This window comes from Zootermopsis nevadensis, unplaced genomic scaffold (assembly GCF_977971745.1).
Source record: "Zootermopsis nevadensis isolate Lab colony 2312 unplaced genomic scaffold, Znev_1.0 Znev_ptg000044l, whole genome shotgun sequence".
Taxonomy (NCBI): Eukaryota; Metazoa; Arthropoda; class Insecta; order Blattodea; family Termopsidae; genus Zootermopsis; species Zootermopsis nevadensis.
In genome coordinates, this window is record NW_028259176.1 from 1,057,071 (window position 1) to 1,082,260 (window position 25,190).

Here is a 25,190-nt window from a genome sequence, read left to right on the forward strand (position 1 = left end):
CTTCCTGTCAGAGTCACGTCAATGTATGTCCAAGGGTTTGGAGGATAGAGACATTTTAATTTTTCGAGATTATTCGAAAGTCAATTTTTAAAAGGCAAATATCTCCCGATCTGTAGGAATCTGAGAGACAAAACTTATTTCACTTTGAGGGAACATATATGTCAACTTCCTGACAGAGTCACGTAAATGTATGTCCAAGGGTTTGAGCATAGAGACATTTAAATTTGTAGAGATTATTCGAAAGTCAATTTTTTAAAAAGGCAAATATCTCCCGATCTGTAGAATCTGAGAGACAAAACTTATGTCACTTTGAGGGAACGTATATGTAAACTTCCTGTCAGAGACACGTCGATGTATGTCCAAGGGTTTGGAGGATAGAGACATTTTAATTTTTCGAGATTATTCGAAAGTCAATTTTTAAAAGGCAAATATCTCCCGATCTGTAGGAATCTGAGATACAAAACTTATGTCACTTTGAGGGAACGTAAATGTCAACTTCATGTCAGAATCTCGTCAATGTATGTCCAAGGGTTTGGACGATAGATACATTTTAATTTTTCGAGATTATTCGAAAGTCAATTTTTAAAAGGCAAATATCTCCCGATCTGTAGGCATCTGAGAGACAAAACTTGTGTCACTTTGAAGAAACGTATATGTCAACTTCATGTCAGAATCTCGTCAATGTATGTCCAAGGGTTTGGAGGATAGAGACATTTTAATTTTTCGATATTATTCGAAAGTCAATTTTTAAAAGGCAAATATCTCCCGATCTGTAGGAATCTGAGAGACAAAACTTATGCCACTTTGAGGGAACGTATATGTCAACTTCATGTCAGATTCACGTCAATGTATGTCCAAGGGTTTGGAGGATAGAGACATTTGAATTTTTCGAGATTATTCGAAAGTCAATTTTTAAAAGGCAAATATCTCCCGATCTGTAGGAATCTGAGAGACAACACTTATGTCACTTTGAGGGAAGGTATATGTCATAGACATGTCAGATTGGCGACAATGTAAGTCCAAGGGTTTGGAGGATAGAGACATTTTAATTTTTCGAGGTTATTCGAAAGTCACTTTTTCAAAGGCATATATCTCGCGATGTGTAGGAATCTGAGAGACAAACCTCATATCAGTGTGATTACACTTGTATGCCAACTTCATGTCAGAGTCACGTCAATGTATGTCCAAGGGTTTGCAGGATAGAGACATTTTAATTTTTCACGGTTATTCGAAAGTCAATTTTTCAAAGGCATTTATCTCGCGATGTGTACGAATCTGAGAGAAAGAACTCATGTCACTATGGGGTCACGTACATGTCAACTTCATGTCAGAGTCACGACAATGTACGTCCAAGGGTTTGCAGGATAGAGAACTTTTACTTTTTCGCGGGTATTCGAAAGTCAATTTTTCAAAGGCATATATCTTCCGATCTGTAGGAAACTGAGACACAAAACTCCTGCCGTGTCTTCAAACTGTTGGTAACGTATCTGAAACACGCATGTCATTGCTAAATGTACCTCTGACTTTTCTTCACGGTGGTACTGTCTTGTCTCAATCTCGTACGTCTTAGGTAAATGTACTCTTGTCGTGTCTTATGGAATTCATCGGAATAAAGTATAAATATCACAAAACAACGCACTTGCATACAGCACACCAGCTCAAGGAACACAATACATCATCATACAGTAGCGTATGACACAATAAATTGCCATTTGAAATATTATAAATTCTGTGTGATGTGTGACTAATTTTTGTCTTAACAAACAAAATACGAGCTACAAAACATGCATGATGTGGGTGGGTGCGTGTTTGGGTTAATCTTCGTATGTATACATAGATTGGTAAACACATGAACGGATGGATAGATATGTAGATGGGTAAATAGATAAATAGGCAGACACATAGACAGGAGACAGAGAAACAGATACACAGAGAGAGAGAGAGAGATATTCAGATAGATAGAATAGATAGATTATATAGGTAGAGAAACCGAGATATCTAAAGCCGGCCTGATAATCTTTTATACACGTACTATTCTGTGGCCTGAGTGAACAACCGTCTGTCATCAAATGTTATATGAGTAAGGATCGCTTTTCACTACATCCTCGGAGCTAATTCTGAAAATACCTAAACCTCATCTCTAATGAGTATTTGTATTCATAACATATTAATAATATAATTGGCTTCTTTCTCTAACTAACGAAAGTAAAATATTTAATCCAAGAATGTATTCCACACATACTCAAGTGTAACCACTCATGTAGCCAAAAATCTATTATGTCATATGAAAAAAGTAACGCAGTCCTAATACACGCCATGTGGGACGCTTGGCTGGAGAGGCAGTTATTAAGTACAAATTTATTTCTGCAGTAATTTTTAACTAAATTATGATATCAATCTTATACCGCATTGAATCAAAGAAGCTACTCAGGCACCTAGTCTACAAATTATGTCTACCGATGTTCATTCCCATGTTCACAGCAGCTGTTACTAGACACTCTATTATCTTCACATCAAATTTTATGTCTTCCCTTCAGGGTTTTTTTTTTCAGACCCAAAATCCGTATTCACTTGTAATTTCTACGTCATCCCCGATTTTTACCACGATTAATACTTTATTTCTGGATCCTCTGCAAGTCCGCGGTTCAACTACCGACAGCGACACAATCAAGTTCGGTCCAATTCAATAATATACACAGAAGATACCGTGAATTTTTCCTTCGGGTAAAACCGGCTGGAACGTGATGCTGTCCACGTATCTCTATCTAGCTAGCTGTTAAAGATGCACGTACCTAAACCTTCAATAACCCATACGCCTTCATGCCGTAGTGCGTAATTAAACACGGGCGCAACTTATCTTTAAAAAGAAATTAGTCTATCACGTGTAAGTAATAAGATGAGAAAGAACGAGAAGATGAAGATTTGCAATTCGTTTTCCTTCAAGGATGGAAATAAGGACTTCATTAGATAAAACCTCTCAACTACGGGATACTGGCAAAAACTAAGCTACAAACTACTACGACTACTGCAACATTGAAGAGATAAATTTCACCCACCAGCGATGAACTGGAGGTTTCTCAGATGACGTCGTCGCTGGACATGGCAATCGTCCGTTGTTTCTCGTGTCGTCTGCTACAAGTTCACTCACGTTTCAGAGCTACGCGCTGCCTCCATTCACAAAGCAATGAGCAATTTTAGTTGACTTCTTTTTTTTTTGGGGGGGGGGGGAGGCTCTCTATGATTTCTGTATTATTTGATTTATATATAATATGAGCGACGTTCTTTGCAAATGACTTGACAATGCGAGCTTTCATAACTCTGAAAGAACAAGGGAATTAATAGAAAGTGTCGGATGCAAAGTTGTATTTTTGCCACCAAACTCGCTAGATTTAAATCCAATTGAGAACTTTTGGTTTGTCATCAATGCACACTTTAATTTGCTAGTACGCTACTATATAATTAATAATTATAATGTAACAAGTCATGGAAATTTTAGCTGCTGTTAAAATCTGATCTCATTGAAAGTCAACTCATATGCGAAAATTTAAAGACGAAATAGTGACATGTCGTTCTTCTACCTGTTATAAAGGGAGATGGAAACAGAGGTATACAAGCAAGTGTTACAGTTTTCGATGTTTCTACAATCGGAAAAAATAAAAGTACAAGTTATTTATTTATTTATTTATTTATTAAATAACATCTTGAACATATAACAATCTGAAAACTTCATTTAAAATCTCAGTGGCGGCGTTTCAATTATTTCGGCTTCAAAAGCCTGTATTATTTTATTCACATGTTATTTGTATGTGATTTCGTTGTCCACTACGTCTCGTCCCTAATTTCAGTGTGAATCTCCCATCAATCCACACTTTAATGTCATAGTACTGATGCCTACGATACTATAAAATCTCAATCACTTTCACTGAATGAACTTTGTCTGCGTCAGAGGTGGTTAAATTTGGACTGTACGTCTGTCCTGCAATATGATTGTAATCTAAGGGCAAAGCTATGTAAATAAACAACGATAATGTAGTTTTCAGCCCCATGAAATTTTCCAAATTTAAAATCTTCCCCGCTTTATAGTTTGTGTTAGCAGACGCTTAAGTCACCTCAAAATTACTTAACTTGAAAAGCTAGCCGTTACTCAGATCATCAAAACAGAAAATCCCCACTTTTTAAAATCCTCAATATCTTCTATATATGCTTTAGCAAATCCCACCACTGCAACTTAACGCATGGTCTGTGACCTCACACCCTCAACATTTCTAATATTGTGGGCAAACTAACTGCGTCTTTGCTGGATTCCGCTGATATTCCGTTGCAGCGCAGCGGCTGGACTGCAGGGTCGATGATGTTGTTAGTGGTTAAGAATGCATGCAGCTACAACTCTACTCTAACCCGTCTATCCTCTGAGGGTAGGAAGAAGGCGAAAAAGAAGAAAAGAAAGAAGAAGACGAGTAAATAGAAAGAATCTGAATTCATTTTGCTCAAGGGATGGAACAAGCAAAACATTAATTGGAGACTCAAAATTAAGGAACATTGGAAGGAGTTTAACCCCTGCACCCCAGGCGTTAGTCGTGTGTTAATTTAAAATTAAAGTAATTCGTTTCACTCGCCAGCAAAGATGGCAGAAACGAAATATGCCGGAGAGATGACCGCCGACACTGGAAACACGACAAGAGTGCAGCGTCCGGGTGGAAGCGGCTGCGGAACTCCGGGTTCCTCGGAGCGTGTAGACGCAACCGCACGGGTGAAAATGCCATGAAGATCCTCCTCTGAGTCTCGGAACCACGAAGATTCACTTGCCTTTCCCCTGAAACGAGACAGAATGTCCCATATAATGACAAGAATTTATATGTAGGGTCTGAAGCTCCATATTATTCATATTAACATTAATTACGATGAGAGCAAACCAAATTTAAACGTTAACAGTGTGTTGTTCATTAATATTTACAACTTTTATTTATCAGACTAGAAGACAAAAGATTCTAAATTCATGGTCAACCTTATTTTGATTAGAACATACAAACAGCTTGGTTGAAAGTTATCTCCTAAACACAACACACTCTTTTCTGAAATGCTAGACTAATTATAGAAAAAGCACTCATTAAAAGCAGCTTCGGGGGGGGGATGCGGGTATTATCTGTCCCGACACTACGCCTCGGCCTCGCAAGATAGAAATTTGTGCCTTACATCTTCAATCTGCGCGTAAATTGTTATCTCCTGTTCTCACTGTGGTGATTGTGATGATTAATTTTACCGACGTTTAGGAAATGATATTGCTACCTCCATCATAACAGCGATGATGGTGGGCCCTTATGATGACGCAACATCACAAAAGACATTCATAAAACATTTTTCGGTTATGATTATTTGCTCCCAAGCGATTTTGGACCTTACGGGATAACATTTATAAATAACCGTTGCCATGGTAACGCTGCTAAGAGATGTTGGGTCTAATCGGATAATTCTTATGATTATTATTGTTTACTACTTTACATTTTTGCCGTCATTCTTAGCGGGCAATTTATTAGTCTTAAAATTTTGTCCGTTATACCCCATAAAATGGCATGATTCTTCTAAAATATGAACTTGAAATTACATTGAATAAAGCGATAGCTGTCTACATTTAATGTGTCTTAAAATATGCTTCAGAATACTAAAAAGGACGAGAAAGATCTCTAACGATTGTCTGTCGACGGGGAGAGATTCGAACCCGAAACCTATCGAGTAGGACAACTCAATATTTATTTCTTGTATGTTTACTTACCCACCTCTCCTGATCTGTGGAACTAACCCTGACCGATCATTAAACAGACTACGTGCATGATGAGGGACCATACATCAAAGGAAGACAGTGATTTCTATCTACACCAAGACATTCCAACAGCACCAGGTTCTAGCCAGTGTGCTCAACGGTTAAACGGGTACGGGGTTACTGCGACCTGCTGTAAACATCTGACCAGTTAACGACGTATTACGGAACAGAGAATGACGTCCACATGTTCATAATCCCATGCTCTGGCAAAACAGATACGGGTGTAATTTGTCAATATTCGATTTAAAAGAAATTGGATAATAATCATTTTATGCGGAAAAGTTTACAAAGATATGAGAGACTCAAACAAGGAACAGAAATGTGATTAGTCCGTGAAACATTAAACAAGAATAATCTCTTTTAAAATTGACATATTGCAGAGGATATAGAGTCTGGATGTAATGACTCATACGACCCGGATTTAAAGAAATCAGATATTATTCGTTCAAGTATCATGTGGAGTAACAAATATTTCCGAGGAATATATTTCTTCCATCCTCAGGGCTAAAGATTGGTGAGCATTAATGTTACATTCTATAACATTAGGTGTAACTGGGAGGATAATATTAAAATTGTTCTTACGGAAGTACTTTTCAAGGTTGCGAAATGGATTAATATAGCTCAGGAAAGACACCAGTGACGGGATTTTGTGAACACTAAGCTGAACTTTCCATTCAAGGCGGATAATTTTACTGGCTGAGCCTATTGTTAGCTTCTAACTCCCACCTCAGAAATTCGCAAGACTACCTTTGATGGTCATATCGATGGCAAAGCATGTAAAATTTAAAAAAGAAAGTTGTATGGCATCTGGTGTCATTTCAATAAAATAAATTCTTTCTAAAATAATTAATAATGCCATACACGCATACGATAAAAATAGAAATTAAAGTCTCACTGATTATTACAGAAATTTGGACATATAATAATAATAATAATATTTGCATTAAAGGGTTATTTTGATCTGGGACCATGCACAGCTACTGTATAACTCACAGTCGAACGCACGTATATGTACGATGGTGTCCGACGCTACCAGAAGCTTGCTGGAATATCGGCTGGATACCGGCCCTGCGATACGACCTTAAGGTCAAAACGTGCCCCCCATTTCCAAACAACCATTCGCAGTCAATACTCTTCGTTTCTAACACGTACTACTAACATTACACAGGCCGATTTTCGTCAAATTCGATATTAACTGTATGTCACTATCTGTTACCTTCCATTGGTACTATCAGCCATGACCCTCGTTATTAATTTATGTATTAAAAGTACAAATCCACGATTAAGAATATCCATAAATTTAAACTTGCATGCATCTAGGACAAAAAATTCTGAATGGATTAGGCATTGGACAAGGCAGGTAGCTCCAAAATTGACTTTCGATATTACGCCCGTGCGCACAGACATGTTTAATTTGTTACCATGCACTTGGGCAAACATTACACGGATCCCTAGGGTCAAATCAACAGGTCACGCCGCCATTGTGCCAATTCTTTTAAGTACTGCATAATTTTTTGAAAGCGTCTCCACGAACAGCGGAGAATTTTATGGAAGTGCATTAAGACGCACTCTTTCAACCAAGGTCAACAGTTCATGACACGAAATAACAGAAAAAGATAATTATTTGTCTGAATTCGATTCCACAAGGAATTTAATCCATGGTTACACGTGATATGAGCAATGCGACAAAGTTGGAGAATGTGTAATATTTCTAAGAATTCCATTCACGCAGTGCATTTATTGAGACTATCTGCTGGTTTCTTCCAGCTTAAAACATGTTTTCAAACACGGCAGCAATTTCTTTCTCGTACTGAACACGTACACGTGTTCAACTTATTAAATGGGACACGAAGTGCTGGAAACAGCGACTTTTTCAAGTTTTGCTATTATTCTCGAGACAATGTTCAATGGCGCAACAAATATTCGAGCTGAGGAACGACTGGATTTTAGAGCAACACACACCTGAACGCGGTAATAAATTCGTCAGAATCTGTCGAGAATCGATGAACCAATTTACTGTAACCTGAGTGTCAACCCATCCTAATCTTCGGAACTTATTAAAAACACAGACAGACAGACAGAGAGAGAGAGAGATGCTTCAACTAAGTTAACAGTCCTATAATATTTCTTGATGATTTAGACAGGCGTAATACTTCGTTTCTCACTCTGTAAGACAATCCGAACTTGAAAACACTTAGGGAAAGAGATTCAAGAAGATTATTTACAAGCGAGTGGGGCGAAGTAATACTGATAAAGAAAAAGGTATGTAAACGGTACATTAAGCCTTCAACAGAGAATGCTAAATACCAAGTAGTTCAATTCTGAAAGTTTACTTCAACGTATGTACCAAGTGTTTTAATTATGATGCCTTTTATATTTATGGATTTTCTATGATTCTCACTATAAACAACGATCATTTCCTTAAACAGCGTTAACTAGTTGATCTTCGTAATGCTGAAGAGTTGTGTTTTCTTCGCGGTACGGACTGAATTCTTTAATATTAATCAGACGAACTATGATTCTCGGAATAAACAGCGATCATTTCCTTAAACAGCGTTAACCAGTTGATCTTCGTAATGGTGAAGTGTTGTGTTTTCTTCGCGGTACGGACTGAATTCTTTAATATAAATCAGACGAACTATGATTCTCGGAATAAACAGCGATCATTTCCTTAAACAGCGTTAACCAGTTGATCTTCGTAATGCTGAAGAGTTGTGTTTTCTTCGCGGTACGGACTGAATTCTTTAATATTAATCAGACGAACTATGATTCTCGGAATAAACAGCGATCATTTCCTTAAACAGCGTTAACCAGTTGATCTTCGTAATGGTGAAGTGTTGTGTTTTCTTCGCGGTACGGACTGAATTCTTTAATATTAATCAGACGAACTATGATTCGCGGAATAAACAGCGATCATTTCCTTAAACAGCGTTAACCAGTTGATCTTCGTAATGCTGAAGAGTTGTGTTTTCTTCGCGGTACGAACTGGATTCTTAAATATTATTCAGACCAACTATGATTCTCGGAATAAACAGCGATCATTTCCTTAAACAGCGTTAACCAGTTGATCTTCGTAATGGTGAAGTGTTGTGTTTTCTTCGCGGTACGGACTGAATTCTTTAATATTAATCAGACGAACTATGATTCTCGGAATAAACAGCTCACAAAACTAGTCGCGTCCCTGGCAGACGGCTAATCCAAGCAATACAGACTCCGTACGCAATACTCGGTCCACCTGACACCAACAGCATTTCCTTACGAAATTTATCCAACAGAAATGAAGTAAGGACGACCAGTCAGTTTTTAAAATTTCTGTGTTTATACACGAAGAGAACGGCCTTGACCAGTTAAACGACTGTCAGCTACACGATGACTGCCGTACATGTTTACAAGACAGACGCAAGAAACTGGTCTCATACCGCAAGTGTGCGTGTCCATCACCGGACACGCAACGTCTCTGCGATTGTCTGCATTTTCTCCTTTTCCAATCTTTCCCATCAACAATTCTCAAATGATCTGTAACTTTTCCTTTCTGTTTCCAACTCATAAAAGAACTCGATTCCTTACCGTACGTAGGGGGTTTCAAACATTCTTTAATTTTTGACGATATCGGTACTTTCGCGAAATCCCATCCACGTAGACCAGGTTTTACTCAGACACTACATTACCGTCGAGACATACTAATTTCTAATTTCCCACAGAACACTATCTACGAAAGTCATTATAATTTTGAATCAACCTCGAAATAATACATCACCGTACTCACCCGAGTCCATCGCTCACTGGTGCCTCATCGTTTCAGACGTCTCGAGCCAGACGACGTCACAGAGCAGCGTCCAGGAGCGAGACGTGGAAAAATCTTCTGGTTCAGAGGTTCACGACGGCGATGAAGAATGATGATATCATAATCACCGTGAATGTGAAGAGGGCTCCGCCAATCACCTCAAAGCAGACATAATGACAAGAATTTATAATTACGTCGCTTCTGTACGTACGCTCTGAAACTCGATCAGTGGGCATTATCTGACAATTTCTCATTGTACTCACCGGAGTCCTTAGTTCGCTGCTGCTGTAATATAATTTTCGGGTTGTCGTGTTAGCGACCTCACGATGTAAGCGGCCGTCATCCTCACCGCTCCGTAAACCTCAAGTCTTGAACGAGTGTCACGTGGTTGTTACCACTGACCTAGAAGGAGACGGAATGCGTGGGCAGAATCACAGAACAATCAAAACGTAAAATAAAATAATATCTCAGAATACTTAGTTCAGTATTGCAACGTCATTTCAGCCATCTTGTCTTGTGTGACGTAGGCCAAGTCACGTTGTATCGGTAACAGCACGCAATATAAGTTTTTCTCTCAACGTACTTTCAGAACTCTCTACTTCAGAGGACGGAATATTTCATGCAACTCACCTTGAATGACTTAAGTAGGCTCGCGTTGTACAGGACGTAGCACCCGAGGACCCACAACAGGACACATGTACTCTCGCATGTGCGTTGTCACAGTCCTAGAGAAAAATATATAGACGATCTTATATCACTCCACTTTCTCCATGGAAAAGCGACGTAATTCACCTGTAAAGCCGCCAGACAGAAATGCCGATAAGTCAGGGTCGTTATCTATCCGACCAGGTTAAATCTGTATTCATTATGATAAGGTCAAATCCAGGAGTCAATTATAATCAATATTACAATTTTCATCGATTTGTGCTTACATTACACGTACAGTGAATGGCAAAAGAGGTGGAAATCCACACAATAAGAATTTATTATTATTATTATTTTCGCTTCAGATTTCAGGATTACATTTTCAATGGTGCAAGGGTTAATAAAATCTAACTCAAAGACGTTTGTAATTTCTAGAGAAAATCGGTTAGTATTTTCAGTATCACGAAATCGCCTGCATTCTTTAGAGCCTCGTACTACCACCACGAAACCTTCAACAACTCTTTGGCTGTCGAATAAATCGAGAATTAAACCAAATACAAGCTGAGACGTAATATCAAAATGGCCGACTGAAGCCCCAACTTACGTAAAGACTGCGTACATACGCGCTGTACCGAAGCAGGAGACAGACAACCGGAAAAAACTTAACTTGTCCGTAGGAAACAAGTTTCGCGGAGCATGCTGGGAAAGGCAAAGATGAAAAACTCATCCAACGCGCGTCGGCAGAGATGACTAAGGGGCAGATAAAATTATACGTCCAGTAATAAAACACTAGAAGCGAAAATACTACGAGCAGCGAAAACTCAATGATTTAATCGAATGAAACTAAATCGCGGGACGGAGGGTCAGCCTCAGACTGTAAATGGTCGTAGAGAATAAAACAAAGCTTAAAAACATAAAATAAATGGCAGCGTCCTCTGTGCGGGAACATCGGGACCCACCACAAGCGCCGTCCCGCACAGAGGGCGCAAGTTATTATTTTGCTTTAAGAGGTTTGTTTTAAGTTCCTATGACCACTTAGCGGCTGCGGTTGAGCCCCCCTGTCGGTATTATTCCATATCAATTACTGCGCTTTCGCTGCTGGTACAATTTTCGAATTTTGAGTGGTCCTTTCATTATACCTAATCTTACTATGCTCTTGCTATATCCCCTAGACAAGATCTGTTGCCAGGTCGGTTAGTCGAAAGACTTGGACGACTCGCCTCGCCCACAAGGTTCTGTTTTCCGTAGCGTGCGAGCGCAAAGCCAACGAGTTGGACTCGTCCGACTCGGGCGGTTCGTTGGAACCCGCCACCAGGCGCCCGGCGCCCAGGCCATTGTCCGGAGCCGGGTCCGCGCCTCTGCTCGCTCAAGAAACAGCCTGGGCCTCCACCTCCCTTCGTGGGTCGCGGGGGTTAGGTCGCGGGGGTTAGGGCGCGGGGGTTAGGGCGCGGGGGTTAGGGCGCGGGGGTTAGGGCGCGGGGGTTAGGGCGCGGGGGTTAGGGCGCGGGGGTTAGGGCGCGGGGGTTAGGGCGCGGGGGTTAGGGCGCGGGGGTTAGGGCGCGGGGGTTAGGGCGCGGGGGTTAGGGCGCGGGGGTTAGGGCGCGGGGGTTAGGGCGCGGGGGTTAGGGCGCGGGGGTTAGGGCGCGGGGGTTAGGGCGCGGGGGTTAGGGCGCGGGGGTTAGGGCGCGGGGGTTAGGGCGCGGGGGTTAGGGCGCGGGGGTTAGGGCGCGGGGGTTAGGGCGCGGGGGTTAGGGCGCGGGGGTTAGGGCGCGGGGGTTAGGGCGCGGGGGTTAGGGCGCGGGGGTGAAATTTTTTTGGGGTGGCGGCCCCTCGTTTTGAATTCTGGTTGGGGATCCTATGTGGGATAATATGGGAATTTTTGGTGGGGAATCCTGCGGGATCGTGGGTTGCGACCGTGGGAAATTCTGTTGGAAATGTTTGGTGGCAGATTCTGCTAGATCTGGGTAGGGAATCCTTGGTGGGGATCCTAGGAAATCTGTGGGGAATACTAGGATGGTCATGGGGAGTCCTGGTAAATCCGAGGAATCCTGGAGGGGGTTATAGGGGATTCTAGAGGTGATTGTCTTCGGGGATCCTGCCGTGGTCCTAGAGGGCAGTGTCCCTGGGGTTCATCAGGGAATCCTTGGGTCCTAGGGGATGCTGTGGTTCCTGGGATATGGTGATGCTGAAAGGATCCTGAGGGGATGGTCCCGGGGGGGGCGATCTTGGGTAGGGGTGATCATGAGGGTTGGCCCAAAGAAGGGGATAGCCCTGGGAAGGGGTGCGACTGGGGTAGTGGCCCTGGGGTAAAGGGTGTGGCCCTAGGGTGGCTGGCTAGCAGAAATATTGGTGAGAAGATATAACCTTGAGATTTTTTAAGACCAGTATCTACGAAACTATTGGGCCGAATTTGTCGTGGCTTCCTTGACCTATACGTGACCTCATTTTGACATGAGTATGGTCAATCAGGTATTCACCGTTTGGCATAAATACGTATGACCTTGAGAATTTTAAAGACCTCTATCTGGCAAACTATTGGGGCGAACTTGTCTTGACTTTGTCATGACCTTGACCTAACAGTGACATCAATGTTACAAGAGAATAATCACTCTGATATCTGATGAAGATGTGAGGGCGAAATAATGTACAACAGTGGTCCCCAACGCGGTGCCCGCGTTGATACGGAAAGAGGTTATACTGAATAATAAAGGCCGTTCAACCATGAACATTATAAAATCAAAGCACAGTTCTCCACGTACTAATGCCCATCTTGACGATTGCGAGCAGCAACATCATCCTACTCTCCCAAATTTGTAAAACTGGCCGCTGAAATGCAGTGCCAAACATCACACTGACTTCCCACTTGGGTAATAATAATTGTACTTATAAAAGTACGTATTTTTGATTGCGTGGTTTCTTGTATCAATAAACGTCGTGTTCTTTTGTGTATTATTTGGTGTCCGTATCTTATTTGTCCAGAGAAAACAAAATTTGGCTTTGTTAATTGGTTGGTGCCCGCCACAATCTCATAAACTCTCAAATGTGCCCTTGGGCAAAAAAAAGGTTGGGGACCACTGACGTAGGGCAATACATGCCAAACATTATCATCAGTGCGTTTGGTGTAATCACGCACGTCTGCTGATATCGAAGTTTCAACGTTCCTACGTGCGGATATCCGTATATCCCATGTACACATAAGATCGAGATTAGATACATTTCTTTTGTACATTCATATTTATTTATGACGGACTTTGCTCGACTGTCTTAACTACCACGCACCGTGGGACATAGCCGCAGAGCTCGACCGTCCATGTACGACGCAGTGCGAAGAATGAAACAATAAGAGAAGGGGGGAACTCCAAATTAAAATATAAATAAACATCACGTACAAGCAGCTTACCGTGTCTCGTTTGTGTGCGGTAGTTGGCTGCCTGAGTCAAAGTCACACGGTGCGTAATATCTGACTGGCTAACTTCTTCGGTGCGTGCTACTTTCCGCGTTGCCTGACAGCACAAGTCCCTCGGCGATACCGACTACATAAGAATAAAATTAAGAATATATATACGCATGTGTATATAAATATGCATATATATTTTTGAGAGAATAAGAAATTTTGGTAGAATCAAAAAAGAGTAAAAACATAATATAATAAGAAATCACATAAAGTACGTTGCCGTGGCTACTGTGTGCGCGCGCGAGTGCGGTGCATGCTACTTGGTCGGTCGAGTTCCGAGTCAATGTCCGGCGGTGCGTCGTAGTTTTCTGTAATGCTTGGCACCACAAACCCCTCGGCGATACCGACTTGGTAAGAATAAAAAATAATATATATATGCATACATACGTTTTTATGTACGTATTTATATATATTTTTGCAAATAAGTGTTAGTGAGCTGTCAAGGGGAGGCTGCCCGTGCCTCTGGCGGCAGCCGAGGAGCCGACTGCCGGCCTGCGGACCCCGACGACCGGCGATTGCTGATTTACGGGTGGCTCAGAACGCAGTGCCGCGAGCGAGGCAGGCCTCGAAGAGGGGACAGATACAATGGTCGGCCGGTCGCCGGGAACTCTTTCGCGGGAAACGCCCCATGGCCAGCCCGGCCGAGACCGTGAGAAGCAGAGATTGGGTGCTGCACAGACGGAGTCTCGCATGGACTGGGTGTCATTCAACGTTTCTGGTAGGTATAGAATGGGAAAAATTTCGACATTTTCATATTTTTTTTAATTTTTTTGAAAAAAACTAAAATTGCTGGAAATTGTCAAAAAAAACAACACAAAACCCAAAAATTTTGAAATTTTTCAAAAATTTTTGAAGTTTACATTTTTCAAATTCTTTAAGCTTTCTGCGTCCTTTCGAAGTAAAGAACTATATTGAGGAGACTTTATGGCCTTAAAATTTAATGACATTGCACATTAAACAACAAAGGTCCTAATACAGATCCTTGAAAGTTACCAGACAATAAATCAAAAGGAAATGACAAAACTTCAGAATAACGTACTTGCGAATGTCTGCTGCTTATGTAACTTAAGAAATCAATCATATATCCAGCAGACAGTTCATAGTCACCAAGTTTGTGCAAACGTAAGACATGCAAAACAACACTGATAAATGTTTTAATATTTGCCGTCAAATCACAATTTTTAATAAGATGATAAAATATAAAATATTTAAAATATCATTTTACGTTTCGCATCGAATGATCGATTTACAAATTGGAACGTCTCTTACGACATGTTTCGGTTATATTTAACCGTCTTCAGGTATAAATTAGATTGGTAAATTTAAAACTCGAATTACAATCCTTTACAATGTTATGCAGTTTATGAAAGATGTTCTTATCAGATTACTCTTATATATTAGAACGAAGGTATTGTTTTTTATATGGCGTGGTTCATCTGATGTTCAATATTAGTCTGTAAAGCAATGATTTAAAGAAAACATTAATAAATATGGAGTAATATAGAAAACAAAATGATAAAATCAACATAAAAGGCATCATGTACACATAAGATCGAGATTAGATACATTTCTTTTGTACATTCATGTATGTCTGAAGGTTGATATGGGTTGCCATTATCCACACATTGAAGGCAGATTCATATTTATTTATGACGGACTTTGCCACAGTACGTACGTGTTTGCCGTGTGGTATTCTACGTCCATACAGCATCCAGTTGATGTGATGTGTCCAGATGGGGGGGGGAGGGAGGAGATCATAAATGCAGAGGGAGTTAAAGAGAGAAAAGTAATGCCGCACCAGCTTGGCCCAAAAGTTATATTCTGAGCAAAAAATTTCGAAAAGGAATTCCCACAGTGGCAAAGCGTGACTTTTTCAAAAGTGTTGGCCAAACCCCACTCCGGGATGGGGGTCAGGGGAGTTAAAACTTTGGCAGTTGAGTTTTTGGATCGTAATTTATCTTCCATGATGAACAATTAAGTGTTAGCAGTCGAGGTTTGGCTAGCATCTTAGCTTCGTAGGTCATGTAATCCTCTACTTACCCCCTCAAACCAGAACTAAATTGTAAGATTTGAGGTTTCCACAGCAGATATTGTTTCTGTCATAATTGCGTTTGCGCAAATAGACTGGGAGCTTACGCCTGAATGAGGTACCCATCAACGCTTGTAGGGGAAGGTATTCCCATATGTCATTTCAGATAAATCCATTAAAACAGCACACCCAAGTTACTGCTATTCTTATGGGCACACACTCCAGAAGCATCTATACGTTAATGTGATTAAGTCAAGGTTCTTTACAATGTCTTCCGTGGTTTAATGCGTCACTGGGACATACGATTGTGTGGGTCGTATTAACCCGGTCAGTATCGCACTCCATTGCAGCATGCTGCCACTACAAACAGTCCTACATATCGGGTGGGATATCTAGTTGCTACAGGTTGCAGCGTGAACTTGTAACTTAATCAGTACACGAACTGTAAAGAAGTTCTTGACATAATCTCGCACAGTGCTAGGACAATGGATGTAAAATAAAATGTCGTACCTTTAGTTGCAACGAAGGTAACTGTTGCGAGTAGCGCCAACTGGGACAATCATAATTAATAAGAAAGCTGGCCATGTCGTTGACCGATTGACTAACTAACTAGATGGCTTACCGAACCCGAAGGTTCATCACCGAATTAACCAAAGCTCTGTCCTGGGCCAACAAAATCCAGTCTCCTTCAACTCCTATCTCCCACAGATCCCGCCTGACATTATCCTCCCATCTACGTCTAGGTCTCCCCAGCTGTCTCTTCCCTTTAGGCTTCCAAACCAGTACCCGGTGCACACCTCTTGTCCCATCCATGCGCGCTACATGCCCAGCCCATCTCATTCTTCTCGACTTAATCAGCCTGACAATATTGGGGGAGGAGTACAGATTTTTAAGCTCGTCATTGTGCAGTTTTCTCCACGCCCCATCGTCTTCCCTCCTAGGCCCAAATATCCTCCTCAACACCCGATTCTCAAACACCTGCAATCTGTGTTCCTCCCTCTGAGTGAGAAGCCATGTTTCGCACCCATACAAAACAACAGGCAAAATTATTGTCTTGTATATTTTAATCTTCAGGTTCTTAGAAATCAGACGGGAAGACAAAATATTTTGGACTGAGAAGTTGCAAGCATTTCCGGAATTTAGTCTCCTCCTAACTTCGTCGTGAGCATCATTTTGAATCGTTTTTGTTGTTCCCAAGTATTTGAACTTTGTAACCCTTTCAAAGGATTTATGAGCCACCTTAATGTCTGTCGGGTACATCATCGTGTTCACAAAAGTCCGCCACCGGGGTCTATCCTGAGTCAGTTGCATCCAGTTCACTCCATTGAGACCCCATCTCCGTAAGATTCGTGTTAATGTTATCTTCCCACCTACGCCGAGGTGTTCCCTTCAGGCCTTGTAAACTTTCAACTCGCCCTAAAAACATCGGCTGAGGAGCTCGTCATGCATTTTTCTCTATTATCCGTCCCACCTTCATTTTGGGTCCAGACATCTTCCTCGACACTCTGTTCTCAGAGCTCCTCAGTCTATGTTCCTCCCTCAATGTGAAAGACCACGTTTTGCACCCATAAATACTTTGCACTCAATAATAGCAAGCATTCCCCGGATTTAATCTGCTGATGTAGGAGATAATGAGAGGGAGATTCTTCGATATTTATTCCTCTAAATCCGGAATAAAAATTTCTTTCAGCTCCCTAAAACGCTTTAATAATGTCCATGTATCAAGAGATGTAAAGTGTTAGAATTATTGTTCAGAATATAAACCCCACTTCTTAAGATCCATTAATTTTTATTAAGATTCTGGGATACGAAACACCTTTCATTCCTTTAAAATATTAATTGCCTACTGGAATATTCTTTTATTATCAATGTTGCCGTGAACAAACAGAAGTCAATCTAATGTTACTTGAAATTGTGTTAAAAAAGTTTAATTCTCTTACAAGAGTTCACAAATTCAGACGAAAACATTAAATGTGATGAACATTAATAATAAATAGGAATCCCTTATCTCAAACTTTGTTCAATTGTAAGAGACCATGACGTCCACCGTCAATGATCGATCTAATCAAAACTAAAACGGAGAGAGTGGAGGGCAGGAGCACAGATTTCTTAATAATTCTTTTATTAGATAAGAACTTGCGATATTCTATATTAGTAAGAATTTGCCACAAACAACATATTCCCTCCACCTAACATTTACCTGGGCAATACTCGTTACAGCTGAATCTAAACGGTGACAAGCCGCTGCATCCAGTCTGTACAAAAAGTCATTATTTCAAGGTCACCAACTCTGAAATGACAAATGTTCATGTAAAAGACAGATCAATGAAAATGTCACCTTATATTTTAAACTGCGACAGTAGCTCAGTCTCTTGTGTGGAAGGAAACGATCTTGGATGAAGATAAGTGCAAAATTCCTCTGACAGCATAGCCGAGTTTCCAGGAAATTCCAAAGTGCAATGGCCGTGACTTCCACATGAAACCAGATTCATTCAGAATGGAGTTGCCTCTTTCCACATCCTACGTCATTAGGAACCCTGCATATTCCAAACTGCATTACAACACTGATATTTAAACACCGCAACCTATCTGCTGTCACACCACAGCGACCAGAATGGCATATCCAGATCACATCAGGTGTTCCGAGTAAAGGTGACGATTCTGAAGAAAAAGTAACACACACATCGCGAAGACAAGTTTACTGCAATTACTGTCATCATCATTATTGCCATCTTCTTCTTCCAAACATCTAATCTGCCATATGCAACTTCCGTGCTCATTCTTTCCCTTTCTGACTGCCTCACTAGAATCGTAACAAACTGGTAATATTACCAACTACAAAACATCAGTGCCTTCCTGGACAAACACGTAGTAACTAGTTTTAACACTTTTCTTAGTATTCAAATTGAGCTGAGTTGTTTTTTAAAGATTACGAGGACGAACAAGACCTCAAAACAATGTAGAAATACACGAATTCTGTCGGCCAATGTACAAACGTTCTAGGCTACGCTTCAGGAAGTTGTCAAATGTCACTTTCATGAATTACAAAGGGACCCTTTCCCCCCCCCCCAGTAACGTATCCAACGCAACGAATTATGGTCGTATTACGTAGGAAAATGGTGGGGACAAACGAAGTCAAATCAGACGACAAAACGATGAAGTAAAGCAAACGCGAAAAGCCGTTCAATATGACCTTCGTGACTGTGTGTTCGTAAATAATTTGTTTCGGCTACGGTAAAAAAAATGATCATTTCCTTGTTAACCAAAGCAACGCGCCATTCATTATGCTAAACTACGTTCAATTTTTCTGCTACCCTTTTTAAAACAATCCGCACACCTACGCCCACATCTTGGGGAAGATTTTTATTCGAAGTCTTGGTTACTCGTATGGTCACATTTCCAGCAATTACAGAACCAGCAGACAACTGCCTGCCTTCTCTCTGTCGCTCCACACCCAATTCACATAACATGATGGAAGGATGACTGTAAGTGCTAAAGAAACTGGCAGGGTGCTGGGGCCACCAACCCGGTCGCAAATACTTAGACACTCTGTACTGTGGACATGGGGATTCCCCACTAAGTAAAGGAGAGCCACCAAAAATTTCTTACTTTGAGGAAACATCTCTCCATGACACCAGCAGCAGCACTCTCAATGTAACAACTTTAACAAGTAGAAACACAACAAAATAAAGAAAGCAATTCTACAAAACAATATTTTGCATCTGACATTACGTCAATAAACAGTTTTACGAGATGAGTTTTAGTGCACGCTGATTACTGAATTGCCAGCATGTCTACATGAGAATTTCTGATTGTGGTCACAATGTTTATTAAGATCCCGGGACCCCTTCAACATCGTCATCGTATGTTGACTGACTACCCAATAACAAGATCAATAAAACGTGCAACAAACAAAGCTACGTTCTGCCTCCAAGAATCATACGCAAAGGAATCTTCACTCACAGACAGCTCAAACACTCTAATATTTTAACAAACATCCTGCAAAAGAGCTGTACCACTTAAAGTCCTCTCCCTTCCATTTCAGCACAGATTCTTACAGTAGTAATACGTTTTAGAAATGAAAGGAGGGGAGACACGGGTTTCGTATTGTATGCATTTCCTTCCTGATTTCTGCCCTCTAAAAAAAATAACTGAGGGTTTCGTGGGTGCGATATGGGAGCCCAAGATGAGAGGAAGGAGGGGTTATGTAAAAATATATTTATGAGGGAGCAGCCAAGGTGGTCAACGAACACCAAACAGACATCATATATCATTTCATTTCCAGGTCAACAATCTTTAACCAAACTAAATGGTCAATAACTCTACATTCTTCCTATAAACAATCTGACTGACAAGACTAACAAATTAGTCTTTCCTAAGCCAAGAACTCTTCACAACCATTTTACACACATAATATAACAATCCTGACAACACCAGCACTGGTACATTGTGACCCACATAAGTGGCACTGCCTTTCTATACTTGGTTCCAACCAACCACACCACTCCTCGATCCTAATGCAAATCCCATCCCCACCCCCAACCATGAAATATACCAGAAGTAATACTGAGCCTCATCACATGTCCATGAGACTGACACCTGACAACTCTCAACTTATGGTTAAGTCTCGAATAAATGGAACCTCTGACAGTCATCTCCATTTTTGCAAGCAAATCCAAATTCATAACGAACACCACACCACAAACTTACAAGTTTTGTAACCGATCCCCTTGCTCAACACAGCAAACTCTAAACTTAAGCACAAGAACAGAAAATATCCCGGCAGCTCCGCTCACTGTGCACATCTCACATGTAACAAAACCTTATCACAAATAGTCACCACCCTCGTCTACAAGCTACACCTAACCTCCAATTTTGGTGTCCTATGAACAATATATTCACTAGAGAATCATGAATGCCTCCAGCGTACCACAGATACTGCAATAATGCCAATCCCTCACCACATTTACGTCTTTCAACATATCAAATCTCACATTTAAGTTCACAACATCTAAAGTACCTAATAAAATTGGACAGACTCATCTCTCTCACACGACAACCACATCAAATACATTCTAATGCTCATGTACTCACACAACGAATGCCTGGTTCAGACCGATATCAGTCTCTTGCGGATTCGAGGTTCCTTCTTTGTCCCAGCAGGTTTAATCTTCTGACATCAAGTCGGTCTGCCAACTGTTGCCGCACGTACTTCAACGCTTCTCTGGCTAGCAGTACGCAGGTCACGTGGTGCTCAGTAGAATCTGAAGGATCATTCTGTTTCTCGTAATCTGCTACTCCCACAAAGAGAAAATACATTCACATTCAAGAAATCAAGACATCACACTCTTCAAAGAACACACAGTTTTACTTCACCAAGCAGTTAACACTCCCATCTTAGCCAATGAACAAGCACCTTCCATTTTCAGAAGACAAATTTTGTCATGTTCATTACAAACCCATTCACAAGTTAACTTTAAATATGGGTCACGACCAGCGACCTGACAAAATCTGAACTCCCTCGCTCACAGATTCATACTGGAGCCTTTCTTTCGTCCCCCCCAGCAAATTTAAAACATTCGCCAAGTGGGCCATTATTCCACACGTCATAATACTGCAACTACAAACTCTACAACTCACACACATCACGTCAGACCCACGCAACTTCCGTTGCCACTGATTCAGTGGATATTTAACGAACAGTTCGCTTGCCGTCTGTCTGGAGCCGAGGATGTTGATCGCTGTCTCCAAGATAGGAACAAGTGCCAGGTGTCCCGGCTTACACGGCTCCCTCTCCTCGTGCCCCATTATGACAGCAAGGGAGTCTATAAACACCAGTCGGTCCATGCCCTTCAGGTTCGCCTGTTTTGATGTCATGGAGAAACGACGTAAATGAAAGATTAAGAAATGGCAAGCCTCTACCACACAGCCAACATCTGTAGCACTTCTACTACTAAGGTGAATTCAACCGACAAGGGGCAAGAGGTAGCCGTATCAATTAGATTTATTTTCCATATCACCATTAGTAATGCCACTTTATAATGCCTTCTGGAAGCAAAGGTGGAAACTTCACCGTCAGTAATATAAATTGTTTCAATGTTGAACAATCTAAATTTATAAAACTGAACTCACCAGCTTCCTGTGATATCGCCACCATTGTGTAGTGACAAACAAGGAACACCGTCATAACTCTTTCATGGCTGCAGCAACAAACACTCCTACCAACTTACACAACAGGCCTCACTGGTTTTTCCAGATATGAAGCAGAAATAAGTACGTCAGACGCTTTCAACCAGTTCACATACTAAATATGGTTTAAAGAGAGATTTCAGGTTCTCACAGTCGTCTTTGGGTTCTAACACCACTTGGACTTACAGAAAACCAACACCGATTACGATTTTTAAACATTTAATGGTTCGCTATATCAGCTGAAGTTATCCTTGTGACTAAGCGCAATGCCATGAGGCAGTGGGAGCATGGAGGTAAACTCCATGCATTCTCAATTACGATGTGCGATCAGAAAGTTTCTAGACTGCGCCTATAAAAACCCGTACACTTATCTCAGGTATTAAATTCATCCATCACCCTCGAAGTAGTTCCCCTGGGAGTGAACACAACGATCCCAGCGCCGCTGCCAAGCCTGGAAGCATCCCTGGAAATCTTTCTTTGTCAGCCTGTCAAGCACCATCTGCGATTCTGCCTGAATCTCTTCTATCGTCTCAAATCTCCTTCCCTTTAGCTGAATTTTCATCTTTGGGAAGAGGAAGAAGTCACACGGAGCTTAGAAAGGAAGTTGGGGTCGGTTCTTGCAAGATCTTTGAGCTCCTGACAAACGAGAAGTCGATTCTGCTTCTGGTCCTCAGACAGGATGCGTCGCATGTGGAGTTCTTCCTTTAGAATCAGCTGACAGGTCCCATAGCCTATCCCAACAATGTCGCACAAGTCGTTGATGGTACGACGTCGATCTTCGTGAATGGCCTGCCGAATCTTCGTAACATTTTCGGGCGTTGTGCTCGAAGATGGTCGTCCAGAACGCTCGTCATCATCGACAGAGGTTCGGCCATTTTTAAAACGTGAATGCCACACAAAAGTTTGTGCACGACCCATTGTGGACTCCCCAAATGCTTGCTTTAGCATTTCATAGGATTCCGTAGCCGTTCTGGCGAGTCTTTGGCAAAATATGATGTACACGCCATTCCGAAATCGCAGGAGGGTCGGTGTAATGCACTACCAAAACGCCCGTAACTAAGAAACAAATGCTAATTCGATGATGCCGGCTGGCACACTGATTCACTATGAATGTAGGCCGCACCCCCTAAAGGCAGAAGCTCGTACTACATCCGGTTCACCCTCTATTGACACAGCCTGAAACTTTCTGATCGCACCTCGTATAGAACTATGTGGAGGTCAGCCTCAAAATGTGGTTCCTTAAACTGGCAAAGAAAAATCACGTTCTTCATTGTTTCTTTTTAGTCTCAATAGAAGAAATAGACAAGTTCTTTATTTCATTAAAACCATTTACTACTTTTCAGGAAAAAAAGGTCTTCTTCTTTCAATAATGGCATTGTAATTCAGAAAAGAAGTTTATTAAACAATTTACTCAAATAGATGAACTTGCCTGTGACTGACGTCTGGTGAGTGGCTCTGGCTTGCTTGTCCTGCAATCTGTAGGGAATCCCATGGACTGCGGAGATCTCCACATGTGGATCATCAAAACTGCAACAGCGAATCACAATGAGTACAGATAATTACACTCACATCCTAATGTTCAATGGTCACAACAGTGGCCAATGCAGTAGCTGCTTCCTAAATCAGCAACTGATGTACGGGGCACAGAGCAAATGGGAAATCTGAGTTTATGATATGACAAAGAAATACATTACTTGTAGAAGCCTCCTGGTACTGGCAGGATACTAAACACAAACTAATTGTGATACAGCCTCTAACGGGCTCACTGTACCAGTAAATAATGAGTTCTGGGTGCTCAGAGAAAAATCTATATCAGTGCCTCATAGACTGCCTTGGGACTCGCTTACAATTCTGCGAAGAAAAGCCAGTGATTAACAATCTGTTATGTCATGTTAGTACCATCAGGCTGGAAAAACATCTTTTATTTTGTACACTATTTTAATATCAAGAATGAGGTTAGTTTGACAATATTCTTCTGCCTCCAACTGCTCTTATATACCTTGGACAGGAGAAAAGCTGCTGCACTCTATTCTCATCATCATTAAAATTCAGGGATGCCACCAAGAAACAGCAAATTATTTCCCAGCACTGACGACGGTAGAACGGATCCGTCGTGCTTGACTTCTGAGCACTAGATGCTGTCTCCACGACCTGGAAAACACAAGCAACAGTTTCAAGTTATAACGACTAAGGAAAGTGAAATGTTTTAGTTACAGTAACTTCCATGCGGCATTGTTATAATACTTTCACGTACTGCACTTACTGTAATACTCTAAACACCTTTTCTCCACATCAGGGCGCATGTCATATTTATTTCCAGAAACTTTGGGTTTCATGGACACCTAGACTTTTATTTTGCAAGTGGAAACAAGTTTGACAAATCTCAACAACACTGAAATAAAAATTAACTACAAGCATATAATTTTTGTATAGTCTATGCTAACCCTAATAAACGTCAAAAAGGAACGTACTATACGCGTACCAAGTTATTTAATAATTTTCCACCAACAATTTAAACTCTAAATGATTTAAAGGTGTTCAAGCGTGCATTGAGAGGTCACCTCATCACTCACACTTTCCATTCTGCAGTTTATTTCACCTCTGCTGAAATTTCTTCAGTTTTATGTATATCTATAATCTATATTTAAAGTGGTTTTGCATTTCTATTTAAAATTCTGAGGTTTATGTATATTAATTTGTAATTTTTTTTAATACCTGTATTGCAGAATCTGAAGGTTATGTACATTCACATATGAAACACGTCCTTGCATTGTGTCAAAAGTACTGAGGTTTACGTATATTGAATGAAGTCCTGAAGTTTATGTTTGTTGTATGAAATGACTTGTACTGCATCCTTTGGATTACTCCTAAGAAGGATCTATGGAATGCAAACAAACTCTACTCTCTAACATACCTGAATAATGCAATTCCTTATCACACACACTAATAAGGCTTTTTACATGCAAAAGAAAATAATCACAACAATGGCAGGTGTCAAAAGCTGCTTACCTTATAGAGAATAATTTCGTAAATTTAATATACTTCCACTTGCAAGTGAATTTATATTCTGCTTGCTATCATTTGTGGTGGAAAAGTTGGATAATTTTAAAAGAAATACAGATGTACATAATTGAATTACAAGATGTAAACCCTGCTAAATGTCAAAGAGGAGTGTACTTTACACGTGTCAAGTTATTTAATAATTAAAACTCTAAATTGTGATATAAATGTATTCAAGCCTGCACTGAAATTAGCTTTCATACTTGAATTG

At 40.9% G+C, this 25,190-nt stretch overlaps 1 protein-coding gene across 11 annotated transcripts; it reads right to left on the reverse strand.

Annotated features, from left to right (window-relative positions):
* Nucleotides 1–3,888: 3,888 nt before the first annotated feature.
* On the reverse strand, nucleotides 3,889–24,319 carry LOC147871691 (transformation/transcription domain-associated protein-like). Of its 11 annotated transcripts, XR_015538391.1 has the most exons (10): nucleotides 23,919–24,309; nucleotides 23,349–23,446; nucleotides 21,371–21,592; nucleotides 20,825–21,024; nucleotides 17,931–18,020; nucleotides 13,648–13,780; nucleotides 10,233–10,394; nucleotides 9,866–10,004; nucleotides 9,585–9,760; nucleotides 3,889–4,813 (listed from the first exon to the last, which is right to left on the reverse strand). XR_015538391.1 is itself a non-coding variant. In XM_087360369.1 (4 exons), the coding sequence occupies exons 1-4, from the start codon at nucleotides 23,959–23,961 to the stop codon at nucleotides 20,974–20,976; spliced, it is 414 nt and encodes a 137-aa protein (XP_087216495.1). In that variant the 5' UTR covers nucleotides 23,962–24,309; the 3' UTR covers nucleotides 19,990–20,973. The 11 variants fall into 11 exon arrangements, 1 of the variants encoding a protein (XP_087216495.1); XR_015538397.1 differs by lacking the exons at nucleotides 3,889–4,813; nucleotides 9,585–9,760; nucleotides 9,866–10,004 and having other exon boundaries at nucleotides 10,016–10,394; nucleotides 20,825–21,021; nucleotides 21,443–21,592; nucleotides 23,919–24,319; XR_015538390.1 differs by lacking the exons at nucleotides 3,889–4,813; nucleotides 9,585–9,760; nucleotides 9,866–10,004 and having other exon boundaries at nucleotides 10,016–10,327.
* Between the last annotated feature and the right edge of the window lie 871 nt (nucleotides 24,320–25,190).